At 37.7% G+C, this 19,433-nt stretch overlaps 1 protein-coding gene across 2 annotated transcripts in view; it reads left to right on the top strand.

The window, feature by feature from the left end:
* The window catches only part of LOC124165773 (coiled-coil and C2 domain-containing protein 1-like), a 50,183-nt gene extending 44,177 nt beyond the window's left edge, over nucleotides 1-6,006 (top strand). For both annotated transcript variants that reach the window (XM_046543265.1, XM_046543266.1), the window contains one exon: nucleotides 3,946-6,006. In XM_046543265.1, coding sequence (XP_046399221.1) covers nucleotides 3,946-4,068 — 123 coding nt within the window. In that variant the 3' untranslated portion in view covers nucleotides 4,069-6,006. The remainder of the gene's footprint in view (nucleotides 1-3,945) is intronic.
* The last annotated feature ends 13,427 nt before the right edge of the window (nucleotides 6,007-19,433 follow it).

Here is a 19,433-nt window from a genome sequence, read left to right as displayed (position 1 = left end):
AGGGATTGATTTTCCAACGTCAAAAATGTTAGTCTCTTCTCATAAATGAATGATGATAAAAGTCGAAAGTTTTTTTTCTTGAATACATAGCCTATGGCAATCCTTGAATGTATATATACTTAGGCTTAATATCTGTGTAGTTTTTGATGTGCCTTTTGTATACAGTGGAACCTCTATCTATCGTTTTTCAGGGGGATGGATGAAAAAAAACGATGAATGCAGGAAAATGATGTATGCTGTAATGTTTGGTTAGGTTCCCTATGTCCCAGGAAACGCTTGATTTTTGCGAATTAGATATTCATTAATTTATTCAAACAAGATTTTTGCTGATTACAGGAATACTATTACTTTATCTAAAAACTTAGGTCATATTGTTGATTCAACTTATATCTCTTTCAAATATTCTAAAGGAACATGCCACCTTGCAAAAAATGTTTGCGCTCCATTCTGTTTTACTGCTATTATGGATTTCTGTCTGTTGTAAAAATTCTTATCCATCAAATGCTATTTCAAGTTCACATATTTACGAGAGCAATGAGCATGTTATGCCAAAAAAAACAACCGCTTTCGCCGGCGCAGTGATTGGTTGTGAGATGGATCAAAAAGGCCAAAAATAGTTTATTATTTGAAATGCTCCTTTCTAACTATTAAATTTTTAATATGATTAAAGCAATGTGTAAAGCGTTTACAATTTTGCGTAATTTCAATCTAATAAAAGTATAATACCAATATGCCAAAATTCATTGTTAGACACCTATTGGGTTAATAGGTGATTCAAGCAGCAGTTGACGTCTAGAAACTGGGAACTTTGAAGGAGATAGGTTGAAAAAAATCAGTGGGCGAGAATCGTAGAGGTGTGAGACACGTTTCAATTGTTCTCGTGCTACTTGATATCTTCTTTCAAAGCTAAGGTCTTTGTGATACGATCCCTGTGCGAGCTGGGACCTTTTTTTTTATTTCGGAGAAGAGGAAAGCTTCAGAGGGGGAGGCGAGTGCTGAATGGAGGGGGATAGCGGATCTTGGGAAATGCGCTAATGTAACTATCCCACGGCACTCAGCTTCTCCCTATGGTATTTCAATCTCCTGGGGAAGATTCAAACTGTGTGTGTCGTTATTAGCCACAAATAACACGTTGTAAACACTTTGTCTCATTTTTGTCAAACAATGGATGCCGGAAAATTACACGACGGGACCGCGATCTTCAAACGATCAATGCAGGAAAACAATACTTCGGGGAACAATAGTTTCAGAAAAAAATTACATTGTCTTTATGGAACTTTGTTTGGGACCAGGAACGGCGAACGATGAATGCGGGAAAACGATCAATGCAGGAACGATAGATCAGGGTTCCACTGTATATCTTTATATAATTTTAACTCAGTATTGAGTCAGCAAGGATTTGTTTTGATCTTAACTCATGTTCCATCCATATACAATGAAAAAACTAGTTTTGGAATTATTAATGCCATTACATATAATAATAATAATATAATAATAATTTTTATTGTTCCTAGAGATCACATGTTCCGGTGACATTGGAAGTCGTCAAAATAAAGTAAATAATTAAAGTAATAGTTACAAATAAATGAAGTGATATAACATTTACAATTTTTACAGATAAAAGAAAAAAAGTTACAATTTTAGTGGTTGATGGGCAAAGATTACTCCGAGCCCAACATAAAATCCTTCAGGCTATAATAGTTATTTTCCATTAAATATTTCTTCAAAGCATTCTTGAATGGTGTAGGTGGAAGACATTTAATATCATACGGTAGCTTGTTGTATATTTTTGATAGGGAGAAAAGGGGTCCTTTTTGGCAGAAAGTGCTATGGTAGTCTTTGAGGTGAATGTCATTGGTGGTTCTGGTAGCGTGATTATGGAGAGAACTATTTTTTACCTTACGAACAACACAAAACAGTGATGCAATCCATCGCCTTTTTGTAGCCCATTAGTCCTACAGAACTGTAACAAAGAGAGCCATTTGGTGTTGCTCGGTAATACAGTCCCAATCGTGCGAAAGATCCACAGAGGAAAAAATCATTCGCCTTGACCAGGATTCGAACCCGAATCCCCCGATTTCCGGTCGAGTGCTTTAGCCAGTTAAGCTACCGAGGCGTCATTCTTCCCTGTGGATATTTTTCGGACACTACCGGCAAGGTGTTACTGGACTGCTGAGCATATGATGCCACAAGCAGTCCAAATCGTGCGCACAGCGCCACAGCCGGAGAGCAGGTCTGGACATAGAACACAAAGAGGTGTTCGCTCTAGACTAGTTTAAAGTATACCGCGGCTAGTCCCGGTATACTTTAAACTAATACAGTCCCATTTCATCGGCATTGTAAATGCCATCAGCAGAAAACTTGTAGAGTAATTTGGGCAGTTAGTTTAATTTCCATTCCTCTGCACTCACAAAATCAGCACTTTTTTTTCTCCGTGAGCTCTCTTAAATTTTATTTCATTTCTGGTCTTCCATCTAGCCAACCATTTGTTGCCTTAAAATGGTCATGAACAAGTTTCAAAGCTAGTTCCTCCAACTTCTTTTTTAACATTGGAACGCTAACGCAAACCCCTCGTTCGCTCACAATCAAAAACCATTGGTTTAAGGCGTCCTCAACATCTGGATCCTTACCTTGACGTTTGCGTTTTAGGGGTGGTGCTTGCTTTCTATTGTGGCTCCATTCTTCTCTCAGCTTATCCTGTTGCTGCAATAACCGAGCGATTGTCGATTTCGGCACTCCAGTTATCTCAGCCAAGCGGCGATGACTGGATTGGGGATGATCTTTAATTTTTTCCAGTATAGCAATTTTTTCACCAAGTAAAAGGTCCTTATTCGGCATTTTACTCAAGAAAAGGAGTGTTATTGAACTCTTGGCACTGAAACAATATCACTTATTCAGGGTTCCCTTAGATTGTAGAACAGGAGATAAATCCCACCAAACATTCGCACCACAGATCCTGGTTTTAGACTGTTCGTTCTAAGTTGACTAGTTCCGAGTGGAGAGAAAAATGACTTCTGGGCATGCGTCAACTGCTGAGATGGGGATGAAAAAAATAAAAAGGAATGAAGAAGCAGTGGGAGAGGAAATAGACCACATGAGTCAGTTGAATTTTGTGCAAGAAGTCGAAAACAAAAAGCTCTTGGTAAGCAAAATTGTTTTTCTCAACCAGTCTCCTCTGCCGACATTGGCGAGTAATCTCTATAATTTGGTTCGTACCCGCTCGTATCGTGAACCCTCAGCACCGGTGTCGCCACATCTTATCTTTATCATTATACCAGGTTCATTCTATAATCTGCAGTCCAACTGCCGCCGGAAGAGTCCTCTTATCTTAAAAACAACATTACATTGAATGAGGTCTCGTGGTCGGGAAACTGAATCTGAATCCTCTGACGGACAGTATAACTACAAGAGCTTTCAGAATAAGGCAGAAATAGATACCTTTGTGAAAAATAGGTCTAAATGTTAAAAAAACAGTACGAAAAATTTTTAATTTCGTCACGAGTGTAGCCAATGTCACCGACTGATGGCCCAATAAAGCGGCATGCTGTCCCAGTTAACCAGAGAAAACTCAAGGATATTCTACAATTGGTTTCTGTTCTGCAACATCTGCCCCAATTAAGCTGCTGCCCCAAGTAACCAGTGGACACATTAACCGGAATCTACTGCCAATATGTATTTTAATACTTGTAATCTGTAACCTTAAAATATTAGAGTTTTAACTTTACTAATAGTCTCTGTCAGAAGTTAATGAAAAATGCAGCCTGGACTTCAATGATGTTGCTAGTTTAAAATTACTTTTTATATATTTTCCCTAAAATGAACTCCTTATATGTTGGACTGGTTTTATGTTACCGTGGTTGTAGGTTTTCCTACCATAAAGGTAAAATATATTATCCTTCAAGTCTTCCCCTTAAGCTTGTATTAATGCATAAATGTTTCCTTCAGCTGATGGAGGGGCGCAAGGCAGTTGGAGGGAAGCTAGAGGTCAAGATTAAACTAAGGAATCCAATCCTCGCCAGACAGGTGGAGAAAGTGAATGAGAAGTGGCTTGTTATTGATAGGCTGTGATAAGGGTATTTTGGTGCACTTGAGAATCAGCTTTACAAACGCCATTTATTTATATTATGCATATATTTTCTTGTTGTTTGGAATGCCCTCCTTATTTTTTCAGAGAATTTATTTGGATATTTGGTATGTATTACGATAAATGTTTGCTGTGCACATGAAGTGATGATGTAGAAATTTTTAACAATATTGTGTGCTTTGCATTCCTAAAAGTTATCATTCGTTGGATGCTTTTCAATGAAATTGTATTCATTTTTATCTATTTTGATGGTTTTAACATGTGAAGTAAGTTGTTTTATATTGTTATGATCATTTCATAGCAAGACATCTCAGCTCAATGGAGTATAATAATATTTTGTTTTTTGTTCTGCCTGTTGTAGTCTGTTACAGTTAAGCCTCTAAAGCTAATGGCCATTAATTAAGCCCACATCTTCAAAATGTAGCTTCAGTGTTTTTATCATACAAAAAAATATGCTATTCCTCATGAGAAATCAAAATATGTTGATGATTCATCATTAGGTTACCAACTTGATGATTTCCTTGTTATAACCTAGAGTAGATCTCTTGTAATCACAAAGCTCACCAGTGAGACATTGGTAGTGGATTCTTCAAGGAATTATAAATCATCATATGTATTGTGGTTTTCAATTCAACTTTGAATTTATGTGCAAATTTAATGAAAATGGGTTTTCCCTGCAGAAATGTCCTTCCATACTTAGTACATGCACTCAAATTAACTATGCATACTGTAATACTGTGATAATGTGATAAAAATATACTTTTTTGTATCCCTCACTTATTAGTAAAGCAATAAAATATTGTTTGAATGAATTAATTTTGGAATCCAACAAAGTGTATTTTCCAGCATCACATCTTGTTTTCACTACATTAAGCCAGTGATCAACAATTTCATACATTTAATTTGTTGGTTCAGTGATTACATTTGGATAAGTATTTTCTTATTGTAATCCATGAAAATATGAAGTCATTATATAATTAATATATTAATATTGTGAGTTATTAATATATTAATAACTTCTACAGTAAGACTTGATAGGAAGAAGAGTGCCAGTTTACAATTACATACTTGGGTCCAGCTGTAATTGTAGTTTCAGACAAACTATCCCAATGTATAACCAAATTAACTCTTAATTTTTCTTGAGAAGAAATTTAAAATATTCAAAAATAAGGAATTCTAATGTGAATAAATAGTGGTGAGTCTTTCTATCATAACTGGAGCGGATGCGACAAAGAATGTATATAATTCTTATATATATAAATATGTGAGTTTATATAAATCAGTTGATTTTGTTATAAGCTAATTTTATCCATTGACATAAATAACACAATCAAAGCATATACTCTCCAAAACATTTTCACTGAACTATTGTTGTTTCAGGATCAAAGACGGTAAAATGTTTCCTCAAAGTGATATTTCATCTACATTCAAACACTATCCCACAAGTCCCCTCAATAGATTTTCCCTGCTACTCAGTACATACCATCACCATATTTCTGCAAACAGATGTGGCACCAGCATGGGTGCCAGTAGACAGTTCAAGTTCCTTGCTGATTCCACCACCAGTTTCTCACTGAGATATGTTTGAAATATATGTAATGTATCAAATATCTTCTAAATTATTGCTTTAGTTTGTTTTTATGCATAATCCGCCCTGAGGTATTAATGCCAGGCTGTGTAAATAATGAGTGGAAATTCATGTATGATGAACAGATTGAATTTTACGTACATAACATATTGAGATGTTCTTAAATCATGTCATTACATTTCAGCGATGAATTGTATTTTTTCTGGTTAACCAATATATTTTCCTGTACATTGTATATTTTAATACTTGCAATTTTTTGTAAAATGTCTGCGAAGGATGAGTTTTTTCAGAAATGTTTCAGAAATAAAAGCTTTGAAGGTTTTCTCAAACTTAATGGCGCAGCAATCTCTTTGCAATTTGTAGTAAAATTTCCATAACAATGTGATAGGTGTGCAAAGTCCTGCTGTAATTAAGATGAATCTCTCATTACTCCATGTTCTTGCACTATTGATGCATATATGACTCATTGGGTCAATTATATAAATGTCAGTGTGTCATTTATCATCAGCACTTGTAAACCTCTTTGGTCAATCTTCAATGTATGTCTAGGCCTTGTCATTACAGGAGAATCTTTGATGTTTGACATTTACATGATTGACCTTCAGGAGTACTAATTGTCTCGCTGTATTGAGGCTGATGTCAATTAAAGGACCACCTAATGTACAGCATTACACCTATGCCTCGCTTAGTGCAGTTTCGATTAGCAGAATTTCGATGTAGTACAAATTCCTTCATCGGGGAAACATCCCAATGCTGCTTAGCCTAATCATATAGCCGTTACACTCTCTTGATAAAACGTGAACTTAGGTACAAGTATGCATGAAATTACTCTCATTTTACATAGAGTAATAGTATTGCTTGACCCAAAGCTTATTCTTTGTATATATATTCGTCGAAATCAATTGCTGTGCATTGGCCAAAATCATCAACTATGTATGTACTTGTCATACCATACAGATAGCCAACCTACCGAAGTAATTTATCTCGTCTCCTTAGCTGAATGACATGAGTTAATTTATATCATTAAGTTTGGAGCAAGTGGAAATGAACTTTTTGACAGCGATATGGTTGAAGATGCGATAGTGGTTGGCGTAACATGGTGGAACTCCTTCATGATGCACAAGGTTAAGAAAAAGACTTCGCTATTCCACAAAATAAAATATATTTGCGACCGGTTTCGATACAGCGTATCACAGATGATGATACGCTGTATCGAAATACTGGTCGCAAATATATTTTATTTTGTGGAACAGCGAAGTCTTTTTCTTAACCTTGTGCATCACGGTTGAAGATGTAATTTTTGCCATATTAGGTTAATAGGCTTATTGACTTCCACATAAAGGGTCCACCCTATAGCCTTCTAGATCATCTGTGATCACGGGGGAGAAATGTAGGGGTGGCTGAATTGTGCATGAGCAGCATCAACTCATGTCTCTTTGCGGGCACTCGCTTAGGGGCTCCGCCCCTTAGAATCCCCGAAGCCAGCTTTGTAGTCTAATTTGGTGGATGTTCGCACACTTTTATATGAGTAATTAAAAAACTTTCACTTTTACCATGCTGAAATAAGAGATTGATCACGGGAGAAATCAAATTTGCTGTAAGAAAATCAATAATATTTGTTCAAACAAAAAATGTAGTTAATTGGAAATATTTTTCATAAAATATCGTGTAATTCGCAAATATCGTAGGCCACAACATAACCTGATCACCCAACAATTAGTGCTGGAGCAGCATCGAGTCTTACATGGTCATCCCCCAAGAACTACAGTGTGAATGGGTCAGCAAAGTTTAGGGCTTAGTCGAAATGCATGCAGCAGAGATTAAATATATTGTCGTTTCTGATTGGCCATACAATCGGCCGCCACGAGGGAGGATCACCAGCCCCTGCTACCTCAGCAACAGCGATAGGATTTGAAATTACCTTTTCAGCAATTTTTGTAACACTATGTAACGTTTTAATTAATTTTCCACTTCTCTTACTTAACAAATGATTTTTATAACACTTTTATAAAGAAATTTTACAATTTAAAACTCGTGAGCATAAACAATATCAACAAGCCGCCATTACTATTACAATCCCATTTGTACTATCCGTACTTCCACTCACTGAACCACTGCCATGAACTGCACCAGTGGGGATCTTGAGTTCTGCCATATCCCTCTTCCTCCGGTCTCTTTCTCTCTCGTAGGCGCCTGCTTTTTCTCTGCGTCCTCTTCTTCTTCCTGCTGATCTTGAATTCTGCCGTATTTCTTCCTCCGGTCTCTCAATACACCACTACTTTAATTTTTCTCCCAATCTTTTATAACACGTCTATCCCTTCCTTCTCTCCATACACGACTCCCTTCCTCTTCCTCTCCGCGTCCCTCACTACCATTGTTAGTTTTAAATTATTTACAAACAATATGGTGGCTTGTTTACATTATGTTACAGCTATGTAGGAGTGACTGCTTTCGTCGCCTCTATCGGAAGTGGGTGTTGGAGCTGGAGGAGAAGGATAAATCTGTTGGATGAGGACGTAAGAAAATTCCTTTCACTATCTGTTTATATGAGAGCAATAGGAAGTAGATATCTTTCAGAACATCACATTTCCTCCAACCCCTTCTCAAGAGGCTGGCTGCTAGTATGACTTACCTATTGGGCTCTAGGATGATAATTTATCACAGTTAATGTTGTACCACAATAGATATAAAAGAATGATTGCATGCACAAAATTTGAAAAAGAATTTGTTCAAACGTGACACATTTCTGACCATATTAAAAGACGTTAGGTGCATAAATTATAAGTCCCTTGCTTCCAGTACCTTTAACCTTTTGACTGCCACCAGGCTGATATATCAGCCTTGCTGGTTGAGCGACAACTGCCAGGGGCCGAATTGTTTCACTATTTTTTCGTGATTGTGGCCTTTTCAACGGCTGTAATTTATGTAAACCCCCATAATATATCTATGTTTATAAGATGTAAATGTATCTTAAGAATTGGGAAAAAATCTAGACATTAACTAAATTAAGTTGCGGAAAAATTTTTAAAACTGACGTGTTGCTAATTCTGGAAAATAGCCTTGGCAGTCTTCGTACATCCCACCTGAAATGGGCTGGCAGTAAAAGGGTTAAGATTTTAATTTACTTCGGTTTTAGTTCGATCGGCTATAGCTCCTGGGATGCCGATTAACTACTTCACTAGACTTGCACTTGATGGACGACATTGTTTTTATCACTGGCGTTTCAATTTAGAAAATTTAATCTTTATCATTCGAAATCCGACTGCAATGGGGTTGAAGGAGGTGTCAAACATGCAAACTTGGGTAAGTTGTCTCTAACATGGGCATAAGAGCGGGCAGGGCTGGACAAATGTCCCCCTTCCCCACCCCCCCTCCACCCCAGAAGCAAAAATCGTAGAAGTCTTTAACGAAAATCAGATTGGGATTTTGAGGTTTATGTGAACTTGAAAGGAAAAAATCGCCCTTTACTATTTTTCAAATTATAAGATAGGCAAACAATGCTAATAGGGCACTACATAAAAGAGGTAAAATTTTACATAAATGCTTCCTTTAACCTTTGGAAGTGAATACACGCACCTTTTCGCCTATTTTTATTGCTTACGCGGAGTTCTACAAGTTACCGTCAGCTTTGTGATCAATCACATTTATCACCTCGTGCGGAGGCGAATCATCTACACTATTCCGTTTAGCTGCTTCGACCTTTCACCTGCAAACTCAGTTTCGGAAAAAAGAAAGATTGTTTTCTTCAAGATTCTGAAACGGACTAAACGAGTGGCTTTGGCCGTTTCCTTAGGATTTGACGTTCACAATCACATCCTGGGCCATTTCACGTGGAGCGATTGGATCTGCGGGTGTGCAATGTGTTGAACAACGGTGATCACGACACCAAATATTAACTTAAGCGAAACAATTAAATAAATAGTCCAAGAAACGTCTTATTTCTTATTGGAAAAAGTCCTGACACGCCGAAAAAGTCCCGAAAAGACTCTTACTAAAGTTATTGCAAATTTTTTATTTGATGCAATTAGAGAAGATATGTATTAAAAACTCGAAAGTTCCCCTTGCACAAAAATTTGAAAGACTCACTTATCTAGTTATGGGCACTGTGCGAGTGAGTCAAATTTGCGACTGCAGACTCGCCTCACAGCTCAGCTCAATCTGCTGTGAGGCGAGAGAATTGTTCGGTGAGTCGCGACTCGCTCCGCGCACACTGTGCCCTGGAGTTGTGCGGGGCGAAGTCAGTCTCCCGGCGCTCACGACTCCCATAGCGCACAATGTCCGCGTTGAAGTCGTGTGCGGTGGGAGACTGACTCCATGCGCACAAGACTCCTTCCACATACTACATTTTCCGTGCGAGGCTCATCGCTCGTTTGCCGGGTCAAAGGGAGCACATGGCACTTTTCGCGGGTAGCCCACTGCTCACCTTTTCACGTCCCTTGAAAGATTCCCCTCATTCATTTTCTGGGTATTACTCTAAAGAATCTCATATGACCCTTATCGTTAATCTCTGTCATGCATTTTCCATGCATCGTGTAAGAAAAAGGGTTGAAGATGCTCACGTAAAAGTTTTCGTCAACGGCAAAATTCATGAAAATAATACGAGACAAAAATGAAAATTTGTTCTAACACAAACAACTAAGATTAATCGAGGAAATTAATATTGAATTTTTAACATGATCATTTAGTTTCGGAGAGAATATTTTGTTACAACAGATTTTTTAAATTGTCATCTCTAAGCACAGGGGACGGAATACATTTTCCGGCATCCATGAAAGATATAACGTATCGGCAGAAATGGTTCCTAAGTTATATCACCTGATATGCATTATGACTATGCAATACGTGATTGATTTGATATCAATTTTTCAAAATTTGATCCAGGAAATGTTGCATTTTATATATTCGTTCAGAAATCCCCTCTTCACCACCTTCCCCTCTTCCCCTTTCTTCCACTTCCTTGTTCCCCCTCCCCTCAACCCGGAAACGCTTTGCTGAGTCGTACTGTGAGAGCGGCTCCCTGGAGTGTGCTTTGAGCGGTGAGGTAGCTCCACAAAAAGAGTCGTTTATGCTATCACTACACTTATCCCGCGCTCTGGTTATTCGCCAATGAAATTTTGAAAATTCCAATTACCATCCCTCCATGACTCGAAAGCTACTCATTCAACCTTTTGAAATTGCATGTAAATATGCTTGAATAGGGTGGTTTCCATTTATTTTTTTATTGCCTAAATCGAAAGATTATTACTCCTGGAGTACGTATTTCACGCTTTTAGATTCTTAAATGACGATATCTATTTTTCGCGATTAAATGAAAAGTGAAAATTTTCAAGCGCGCGAAAACGCGACGGCTAAGTATGAATGCCAAGAAAAACTCCGTGTGACGTCGTTCTGGTTCCCGCTGCCGCAAGTGAGGTGACCTTGGGGCGAGGCTTTGAGCGCTGATACGACGCAGGATGCTAGCAGGTAGCTGAGTGCCATGCTATGTGGTAGCGCTTGGCTTAAATAATGATTATTAATACTTTATCATACAAAGGAAACTTTCCGACAATAGCCAGTTTTAATAGGTGATTATTAAGAGACGTTTCCCTGAGCTCTGTGCCTCATGCATGCATTAGTAATCTCAGACGATGTAAAACTCCTATCTACTCGCATAGAAACCAGGTCCCTGTGACGTCACGTGGAGTGGCATCGCATGGGCGCCAATCTGGCCTTTTTCAAATGAGGATAAAATTGACCCTTGCCATTCGTCTGAATTGGGATTTCTAAAACCAAATAATTTGTACATTATGAATACTCTAATGGTGGGTAACGAATCGCAATCAATGCCTTTCGTTTTCTTTGATGAAGGAAACTACCCTTTTAGTTATTACGCCTTTCAATTATGCGTCACGATATACAGAAGTGTTGTGGGGATGGACTAATCTCGGGGCGCTCTGGGATTGCAGATCCAATCCACATGGCCAGACCGCCCCTGACTATGGTGTAGATGGATGAAATGGATGGATGTACTTGAGATTTTCAAATATCAATTTGAATTCGAATTTTAAAAATTATATTCAATGTCCTTTAACTCATTATAACCCAAATGTTGCTTCTAAGCAACATCAAAAATGTATACATTTTCTGCTCTATTCGGGAAATATTTAAACCATGTGTTTATTTGTGCTGTATAGATTTCTGGCGAAATGTGTAGCTGCCTCAAAAATTACGATTCAGTGGAAAATTTTCAATTTTTAAAAATGAGAATGTCTTAAAATTTATTTTCTCCCAGAAGCAGCTGTGGGTTAGAAAGGATTAAGTCGTGCAAATTTGTTCTATGAAACTACACTGAAATCTAAAATAGTCTCTATAATAATCTTTTCGAATAGGTAATCCTTTCAAAAATGCATAAGGCTCTCTTTAGTCTTCGGGCACATTTATTTAATTTTGTGTGATCTTTTAGCACTGATAATGCTGTAAATGAAGAAATAAATGAAAGCGTAGAATTTTATAATTGCAAAAAACTTTGGTTCAAGTAATCTGAGTCTTTTTTTGTTCACACCATTCGTATACGTTTCACGATAGACGCGAGCGTTGTCCCCCCCCCCCCCCCTAAGCTCGGGCCCCTCGGCGATCGCCAACGAGCCGACCTGGCCAGACCGCCCCTGCAGAAAGTTATCCTGGCTATCGAAAGCAGTAGATATAATTTCCAAAGGAGGGTACCTAAGGTAGGATTTTATTATTAGGTACCTATAATATGAATTCTCAAAGGGACTCCTCACCCCCGCCTCTTTTCCTGCGTCGCTACTTACTCCTCTCACTTTCAAAAGACACGCGGCCTCTTTTTACCCTAACCCGCCCTTTTTTTCACTCTTCTCAACACCCTTCCTCCCGTTTTGCTATGGTTCTTCCCCACGTGTCGTCATTTTACAGTTATGACTAGAACCCTCCCTCCAACGTGGGTTTTCCACATCCCGTAGTTGTATCTTTTCCCACTGTCTCTACTCTGTACGCCCGTTCCCACCCCCCCATCCTCAAAGATGTCAAATCCTCTCCTACCCCCTCCTTTCTCAAGGGTATAAAAGAGATTTTCACATGTTCTGAAGTGTCTTGTACCAGATGATGGCTCAGTGAGCCGAAACGCGTAGCACGCATTAAAAATTCTTGTGGAAAAGTGCTACGATCTTTTATTTATTTAAATAATATGAATTGTTAATAATAGGATACAATTTATTCAGGAAAGATATGTAGCATTAGTGTGTGGGATAAATTCATTGTTTCGGCAAATATATAATAAAATTGCTGTCCATTTTTATTCCTAAATTCTTTAAAATAAAACTACATACAGTAGTGCAGTATCGGATCGTAGAGTAATCGGATACAGAGGGTACCTACTTTTGGATAGGGAACATAACGGATTTCAAATACAGTACCTACATCTTCTACCGAAGGAAGTTCGAGAGAAAAGCGTACAATTAAAGATTGCAAAATATGTTGTGTCTTCTTGCAACAAACAATTTATGCCAACCATGATATCGTATTTGGTTGGATTTTAAAATTACGAAAACACGGTCAATTTTTAACTTTGATCCCAAACTTATATTTAAAATCCGAATAAAAAATTATTTTGACGGAAAAACATAAATACATCCCTTTTTAATGAATATTTTTAATGAAAACGCCACTTTTTGGTTTTTGCTGATATATTGGAAGCTTTTGATAGGTTGGGGACTTGTCAGTATTTCATCAGAGTGGTATCCTTAACGTTCATGCAAATTTTCAGCTTGTCGGCAATTTATGCAAGGGTACCCCTATTTTTTGGGCTAATTTTACCGGGCTATAATGTCAAGATTCTAGAGTTTTTCCTCGTAAATGGTGTGATGACGACGACGATCCTCAAATTTGACTGGCTTTTATACCCGCTGCTCGTCCAGCCTCCGGTGAGTATATATATTCCACCTCTTCGGCGGCGATGAATTTACGCTAAGTGCGTAATAAGGGGAAAATTGACAATACAAGTGTATAGGGACCAGTGTAACCTTTCCAGTGTTAGTGGAGGAGAATTAGAAAGACAGGCTTCTAGTGAGCACGTGCAAAAGCACTCTAAAATTAAGAAGACTACAAACTACGGCGTCGGAAGCCGGGAACGGCACTAATTGGCCCAAAAATGACACTTAAAATTTTAACAAGTATTTTTTGAGTTTTACACAATTATTTCATTTTTTTGTTGTATGACAATGCATTTTGTTCATTTTATATTTTTTGTACATATTTTATCAAGTTTTATCATTTTTTTCCTTGATTTTGAACAATTTTTTTACATATATTTTTTTTGTTTTAAGTATTTTCATTTTTTTCTCTTTTCAAACCACAAAATAATATTTACAGTTACAATAATAATGATTATTGAAAGAAAAGACAGGAAAGAATTCGGTATTAGCAAATCAATATTTCTTTTGGAAGTCTGTAGCTTTTGAAGCGTTTGAAATGTACTGGGTAATCCTATAGTGTTTTTGTGAGCGGGTTACGTGAAAGGGAGTTCTGAAGTCTCACAGCTTGTGACTTGATGAACTCGTGTATTTTGGGTACATTGTGAGTGCATCTTATTTCATCAATTGGAATGAGTCTGCGTCGTAAATGGTGTTATTTGAATTTGTTTACGTTTTTCCTCGCCTTCTGTAGCAGTGGTTGTTGAGTGTCCATTGAACGGATGGCTTATCGTCCCTCCCCTCAACGGCTGACTAGTCGTTATGAACCCCCTCCGCTTATCCTCTTTTCGCTGAGCAACACGCCAGCTAATTGTAAACAGAGCATTGTGAAGGAGGGTGAGTAGTCATGCAGCAACAGCAACACCTCTAGTCAAGTTGGGCAACTTACAAGGATACCTCCTTATATGTTATTCCCGCCGTGGAGATACAAGCCTCAAATATCGCAGATTTTTGCCTCTGGGACGTCAGATTTTCTCTTTAATGAATATTTTTCGAAGCCCGCTAGTGGTGTCGTATGATATGTCAGGAGGTATTCTCGTAAATAGTTTCATTAGAATTTGTTTGCGTTTTTCCTCGCCTTCTGCAGCAGTGGTTGTTGACTGTCCATTGAACGGCTGGCTTATCGTCCCTCCCCTCAACGGCTGGTTATTCGTATTGCACCCCCTCCGCTTATCCCCTTTTTGCTGAGCACCGCGCCAGCTAATTGTAAACAGAGCATTGTGAAGGAGGGTTAGTAGTCATACAGCCACAGCAACACCTCTAGTCAAGTTGGGCAACTTACAAGGATACCTCCTTATATGTTATTCCCGCCGTGGAGATACAAGCCTCAAATATCGCAGATTTTTGCCTCTGGGACGTCAGGCCCGCTAGTGGTGTCGCATAATATGTCAGGAGGTATTCTCGTAAATGGTATCATTAGAATTTGTTTACGTTTTTGCGTCGCCTCAAGCAGATTTCGGGCCTCACCCTCCACCTTCTGTATACCTCGCCAGCCAACACAGTGGAGTGGTGTGAGTAGTCGAGCAGTCCCCCGCCAACAACAACAGCTGAAGTCAAGCGGGGCAACATAAAGGGATACCTCCTTACACGTTTTTCTCGCCGTGTAGATAAAAGCGTCGAAATACGCTCTGCGGGCTGGTAGTAAAATATATTTAGAGGTATTCTCGTAAATGATACATTGCAACTGCCCTTGAGATTTATTTCTAGTCTTAGATGCTCTCATTCCAAAATTGAGTATATTTTGTTGTTAATTTCGGCAAAAAATTATGTTGACGCATATTCATTTGCATTATTTAATGTAAAAACGTTAAACTTGACGCTACTTTCACAGAAGAAAATCAATGAAGTAATTACTTTTTAATGCGTTCGTGAAGGGTGAAATATGTTAATAGCATTGCTGCCATTTCAATGCAATTTACTTACCTACTTGCTGATTTTAAGTTGTGTAGATGCCCACTGTCTGCTCTCCTCTGCTTTCTGCATTGATATGTTCTTGATATCTTCAGGCTTTACTTTGTAAGAAGGTTTTCTTTTAATTTGTAAGGATCACTAATATATTTAAAATAGCAGCTAAGGCCACAATGATATATTAAAACAAAATATTTTATGCTTGATAGGCCACTAAGCATAGGGTGCTTAAAAATACATTAGAAAACCTTGCAATATTTATTCTTTTATTTTCCAATAAAAAACCAATTGCAGAAAAAAGATATTCATCAAGAAAGACAAGATCCTTCAGCTTCAATCAAAAATCCCACCATCTCCTAATAGGAGTCTCCCGAAAAGCACCTTGGTGAAAAATCCTGCCTTTGCTTCTTTTCAAGAGAAGTATCACCTTCAATACGTACAATTTTAAATGCCTTTTAAGTTCATGTCTTTCTTTTCTCCTCCTATGCAGTGCTGCAGTATGTGCGACAAGATTCGTAAAAAATTTGTAATTGGTAAGAAAATTTAGCCAGAATATGAAGGAAGGGAAATCATTAGAGCTGCAAGTTTTTAAATGTTCTTTTGTTAAAAATATTGGCTATACAAACACATTTTGGGTGATTCATAGACAGTGTCTGATGGCTGTAAAGCTAAAAAGTTTGAATGATTAATTCCGATTCCCGGTTTTCAGACACTCCCTTCATCTTCTCTGTACTTATAGGAGAGGTTAAGTCACTCTGCCTCATGATGTTAGTATTTTGCATTGTCAATTCAATTAGTTCACATTTTCCGGTGCTGAATGACAAAACCAATCCAGAAGACTTTCCTTTTCAGGCACAGAAATTTGGAAATGTCACGCTAGACAGAGATCAGGACACCAAGGTGGGTCCTTTGAGGATTACAACGCACCGGGGCTGGGAATCAAGTCCGAGACTTATATGCCCACGCTCCCCGGGAGGGGTTTGGACGGGAAGGAACAAGGAGAGAGGCGCCGCCGCGATAGGAGCCCGTCGACCCCTCTGGGATAGGGATGGAAGGGAAGGACGGGGAAAGCTCTTTGCTATAAAGTGGAAAGGGCCCATTAAATAGCAAAACCCTGCACCAGCCATTAATGTGCCAACGATTTTGTTGGATTTATTAATCAAAAAGCACTAGACAATACCAACCAGAGAGATTGCAGTACGGATTGTTGCTGATACTAAAGGTATCATCACGATATTTCCATGAAGTTATTAATCCGTTGCCCACTATTATTTTCTCTTTAAGACATATAGCTGGTCTCACCATCATTCCATTACACAAAACTCACTGGATAACTTTATTATCAGTGGAAACTATAAGATAACAACGTCGTTAACAGCTGGTCTTACTTGATGAATGATTTTATATTTATTTTAGCTGCGATTTTTTAAATCCTTAAGTACTACGGGAAATAAAATATTGTTTGAGATTTCAAATCAACAGATATATTTATTGCCTACAATCAACTTGGTGCAATGCATGCAAATAAGAAAATAACTTCAACTATTAAATGGTCTCACTCAAAATAAAATTAGAATGTTACATAATAAGATAGTAACACAGAAGAATCAACTATACAAATAACAAACACAGATAACAAGTAAAAATATCACTGACCATCAGAAATCAAGACTTGAGAATTTATAATCCACAGGTACCAAATCAATTTAAAAATATTCTCTGAATTCAGAAAAATAAATACCTCCCACACCCATTTCCAAAATGAAGGAATGTTACCACAACTGCAGATGCAACTTCAGAGTGTGTGAATAGGATGAAGACCCAGCTAATTCACAAGTAGGTACATATATAAAATATGTAAGTATATGTATGTACATGACTTGGGACTACTCCCAAACTTATAGCCTTGTATGAAGCATCACCCTAAAATTAATAATTGAATCTGTTACAAAAGGATGTAAGTAAAAAAATACACAATGACAAATACTTTGTTTCACAAATATTGCTGTTCCACAATATATTTTTAAGTCATATGTACAACATTTAGCACTTCTAACAGCATTTGAAGATTACAAGTTTTTATAAATCAGCTGATATCTTGGTTACATCAGATAATGGCTCATTTAATTACCTTCCGTCAAACATTCATAATTGTTGTTGTTCAACTATAAATACAGACTACAAAGAGAAAAAGTCCTCCTTAACTTAAAATATATTTTTTATCATTGAGCTAAATAAAATAAAAACTCAATCACACATCACAATCACACTTATCACAAACAATTTTTTTAGTTAATAAACATTGGATCTGCAGCCAAAAGTTTAGGTTTCTTAACTCAAATATTTTTGTTTCTACGCCCAAGAAAATGAACAAACAAAACAAATCTAATGATAAACCATTTCATAGAAATGTATCCAAAAATAGGCCATTCGGTAAACACTCAATTGATTCGCTTTATCACCTTCCTTAAATTAAATCATGCATTCTCAAATTATTTTGCACCCATTCCATTGAAAAACTAGTCATTATTTTGTAGGGTAGCGAGACTGATTGAGAGGACTGGCAAGGATGGTGGCATGCAGATAATACAACAAACGCATCATTGAACAACATGATTGAGGCACTAAAAAGCCAATTAACATCACACAACAGAATTTTTTGGCTGACATCGAGCAAATAACAACTGAGTATAGACTACACCAGGTTTCATTGAGCAATTAAAATTATTCTACCACTCTGTTTGTCTCCTTATATCCTCAAAGTCGGAGGTGACTCAGGAAAATGGTATGACCATCCCCTTTGCTAAAAGTGTTTTTCCCACGCCTGCAGTTAGCTCTACCATTACTTATCCAAACCACCCTATTGGTCGATTCATTGAATAAGTGATTATTTGGCCTTGTCCTTTTCTGATTGTACCACTGGCCTTAAGAGCAGTCCTAAAAATATTATAAAAAATAATACCTTGTCGAATAAAATAATTTGTATCGATGCAAACATGTACAAAAAATAAATGAGAAAATAAACACACGCCTCACACATTTTCTCAGAAGAACAAGGGTCTCAGTCACTCACACACTTAGGCTTACAAAGAATTCTCTCACACCAGTGACCACACACACAATAAAAATATAAAATGGAAAATTCAGACACACTCAAATTCACACCTTGCAGATTTGTTCAGAGAAACAAGTTTCCGTGAAGGTATCAGGCACTCATTCACTCAGGTTTGCAAGGATTTCTCTTACACTAGCTAGTGACCGTTCCGGTACAAAAAAATTATTGGAAGCATAAAAGCAAAATACACATCACATATAGGCTCCTTTATACACCCTGAAGTCACTCAAGGAAAAACTTTCCACAGGAGTTTTAAGCACACACTGAAGTTTGTGAAGTTTACTCTTACACCATGTACCATCACTCATACTTGGAGGAAGAAAAGGTCTTGGAAAGGGTTGTACAAGTGTCCAAGAAAGATTTCCTGACACTGGGTGTTTCGTCTGCCAAGCAGAACTTCTCTAACGAAAATGTTCAAAATCTGAATCGTGTTAATTCCATGTCAACAATGCAAACTCAGGTTTGACTCAAATGGTCAGTCCAGGCAGGGGCGCAACTAGGAATTAAGGCTAGGGGGAGTTTTAGGTACAAAACACTGGGGTGTTTGAGAGTGTGGAATACCCGCCAGGGTAAGCGGGAGGTACGGGGGCCCTCCCTTAGAAAAATTTTCATATAAATGGATCAAAATGGTGAGTTTTGCAGCCTTCTGAGGGATATTTTATTAATATTTACAGTATTCTATATGTAACATTAATCCAATTAAGTGAAATAGATTAAAATTCAAAATTTCTCAGAGCTCTGGGGGGGTTTTATCCCCCACAACCCCCATCG

This window comes from Ischnura elegans, chromosome 9, assembly GCF_921293095.1.
Source record: "Ischnura elegans chromosome 9, ioIscEleg1.1, whole genome shotgun sequence".
NCBI lineage: Eukaryota > Metazoa > Arthropoda > Insecta > Odonata > Coenagrionidae > Ischnura > Ischnura elegans.
This window is presented reverse-complemented; position numbering and strand designations above follow the sequence as displayed.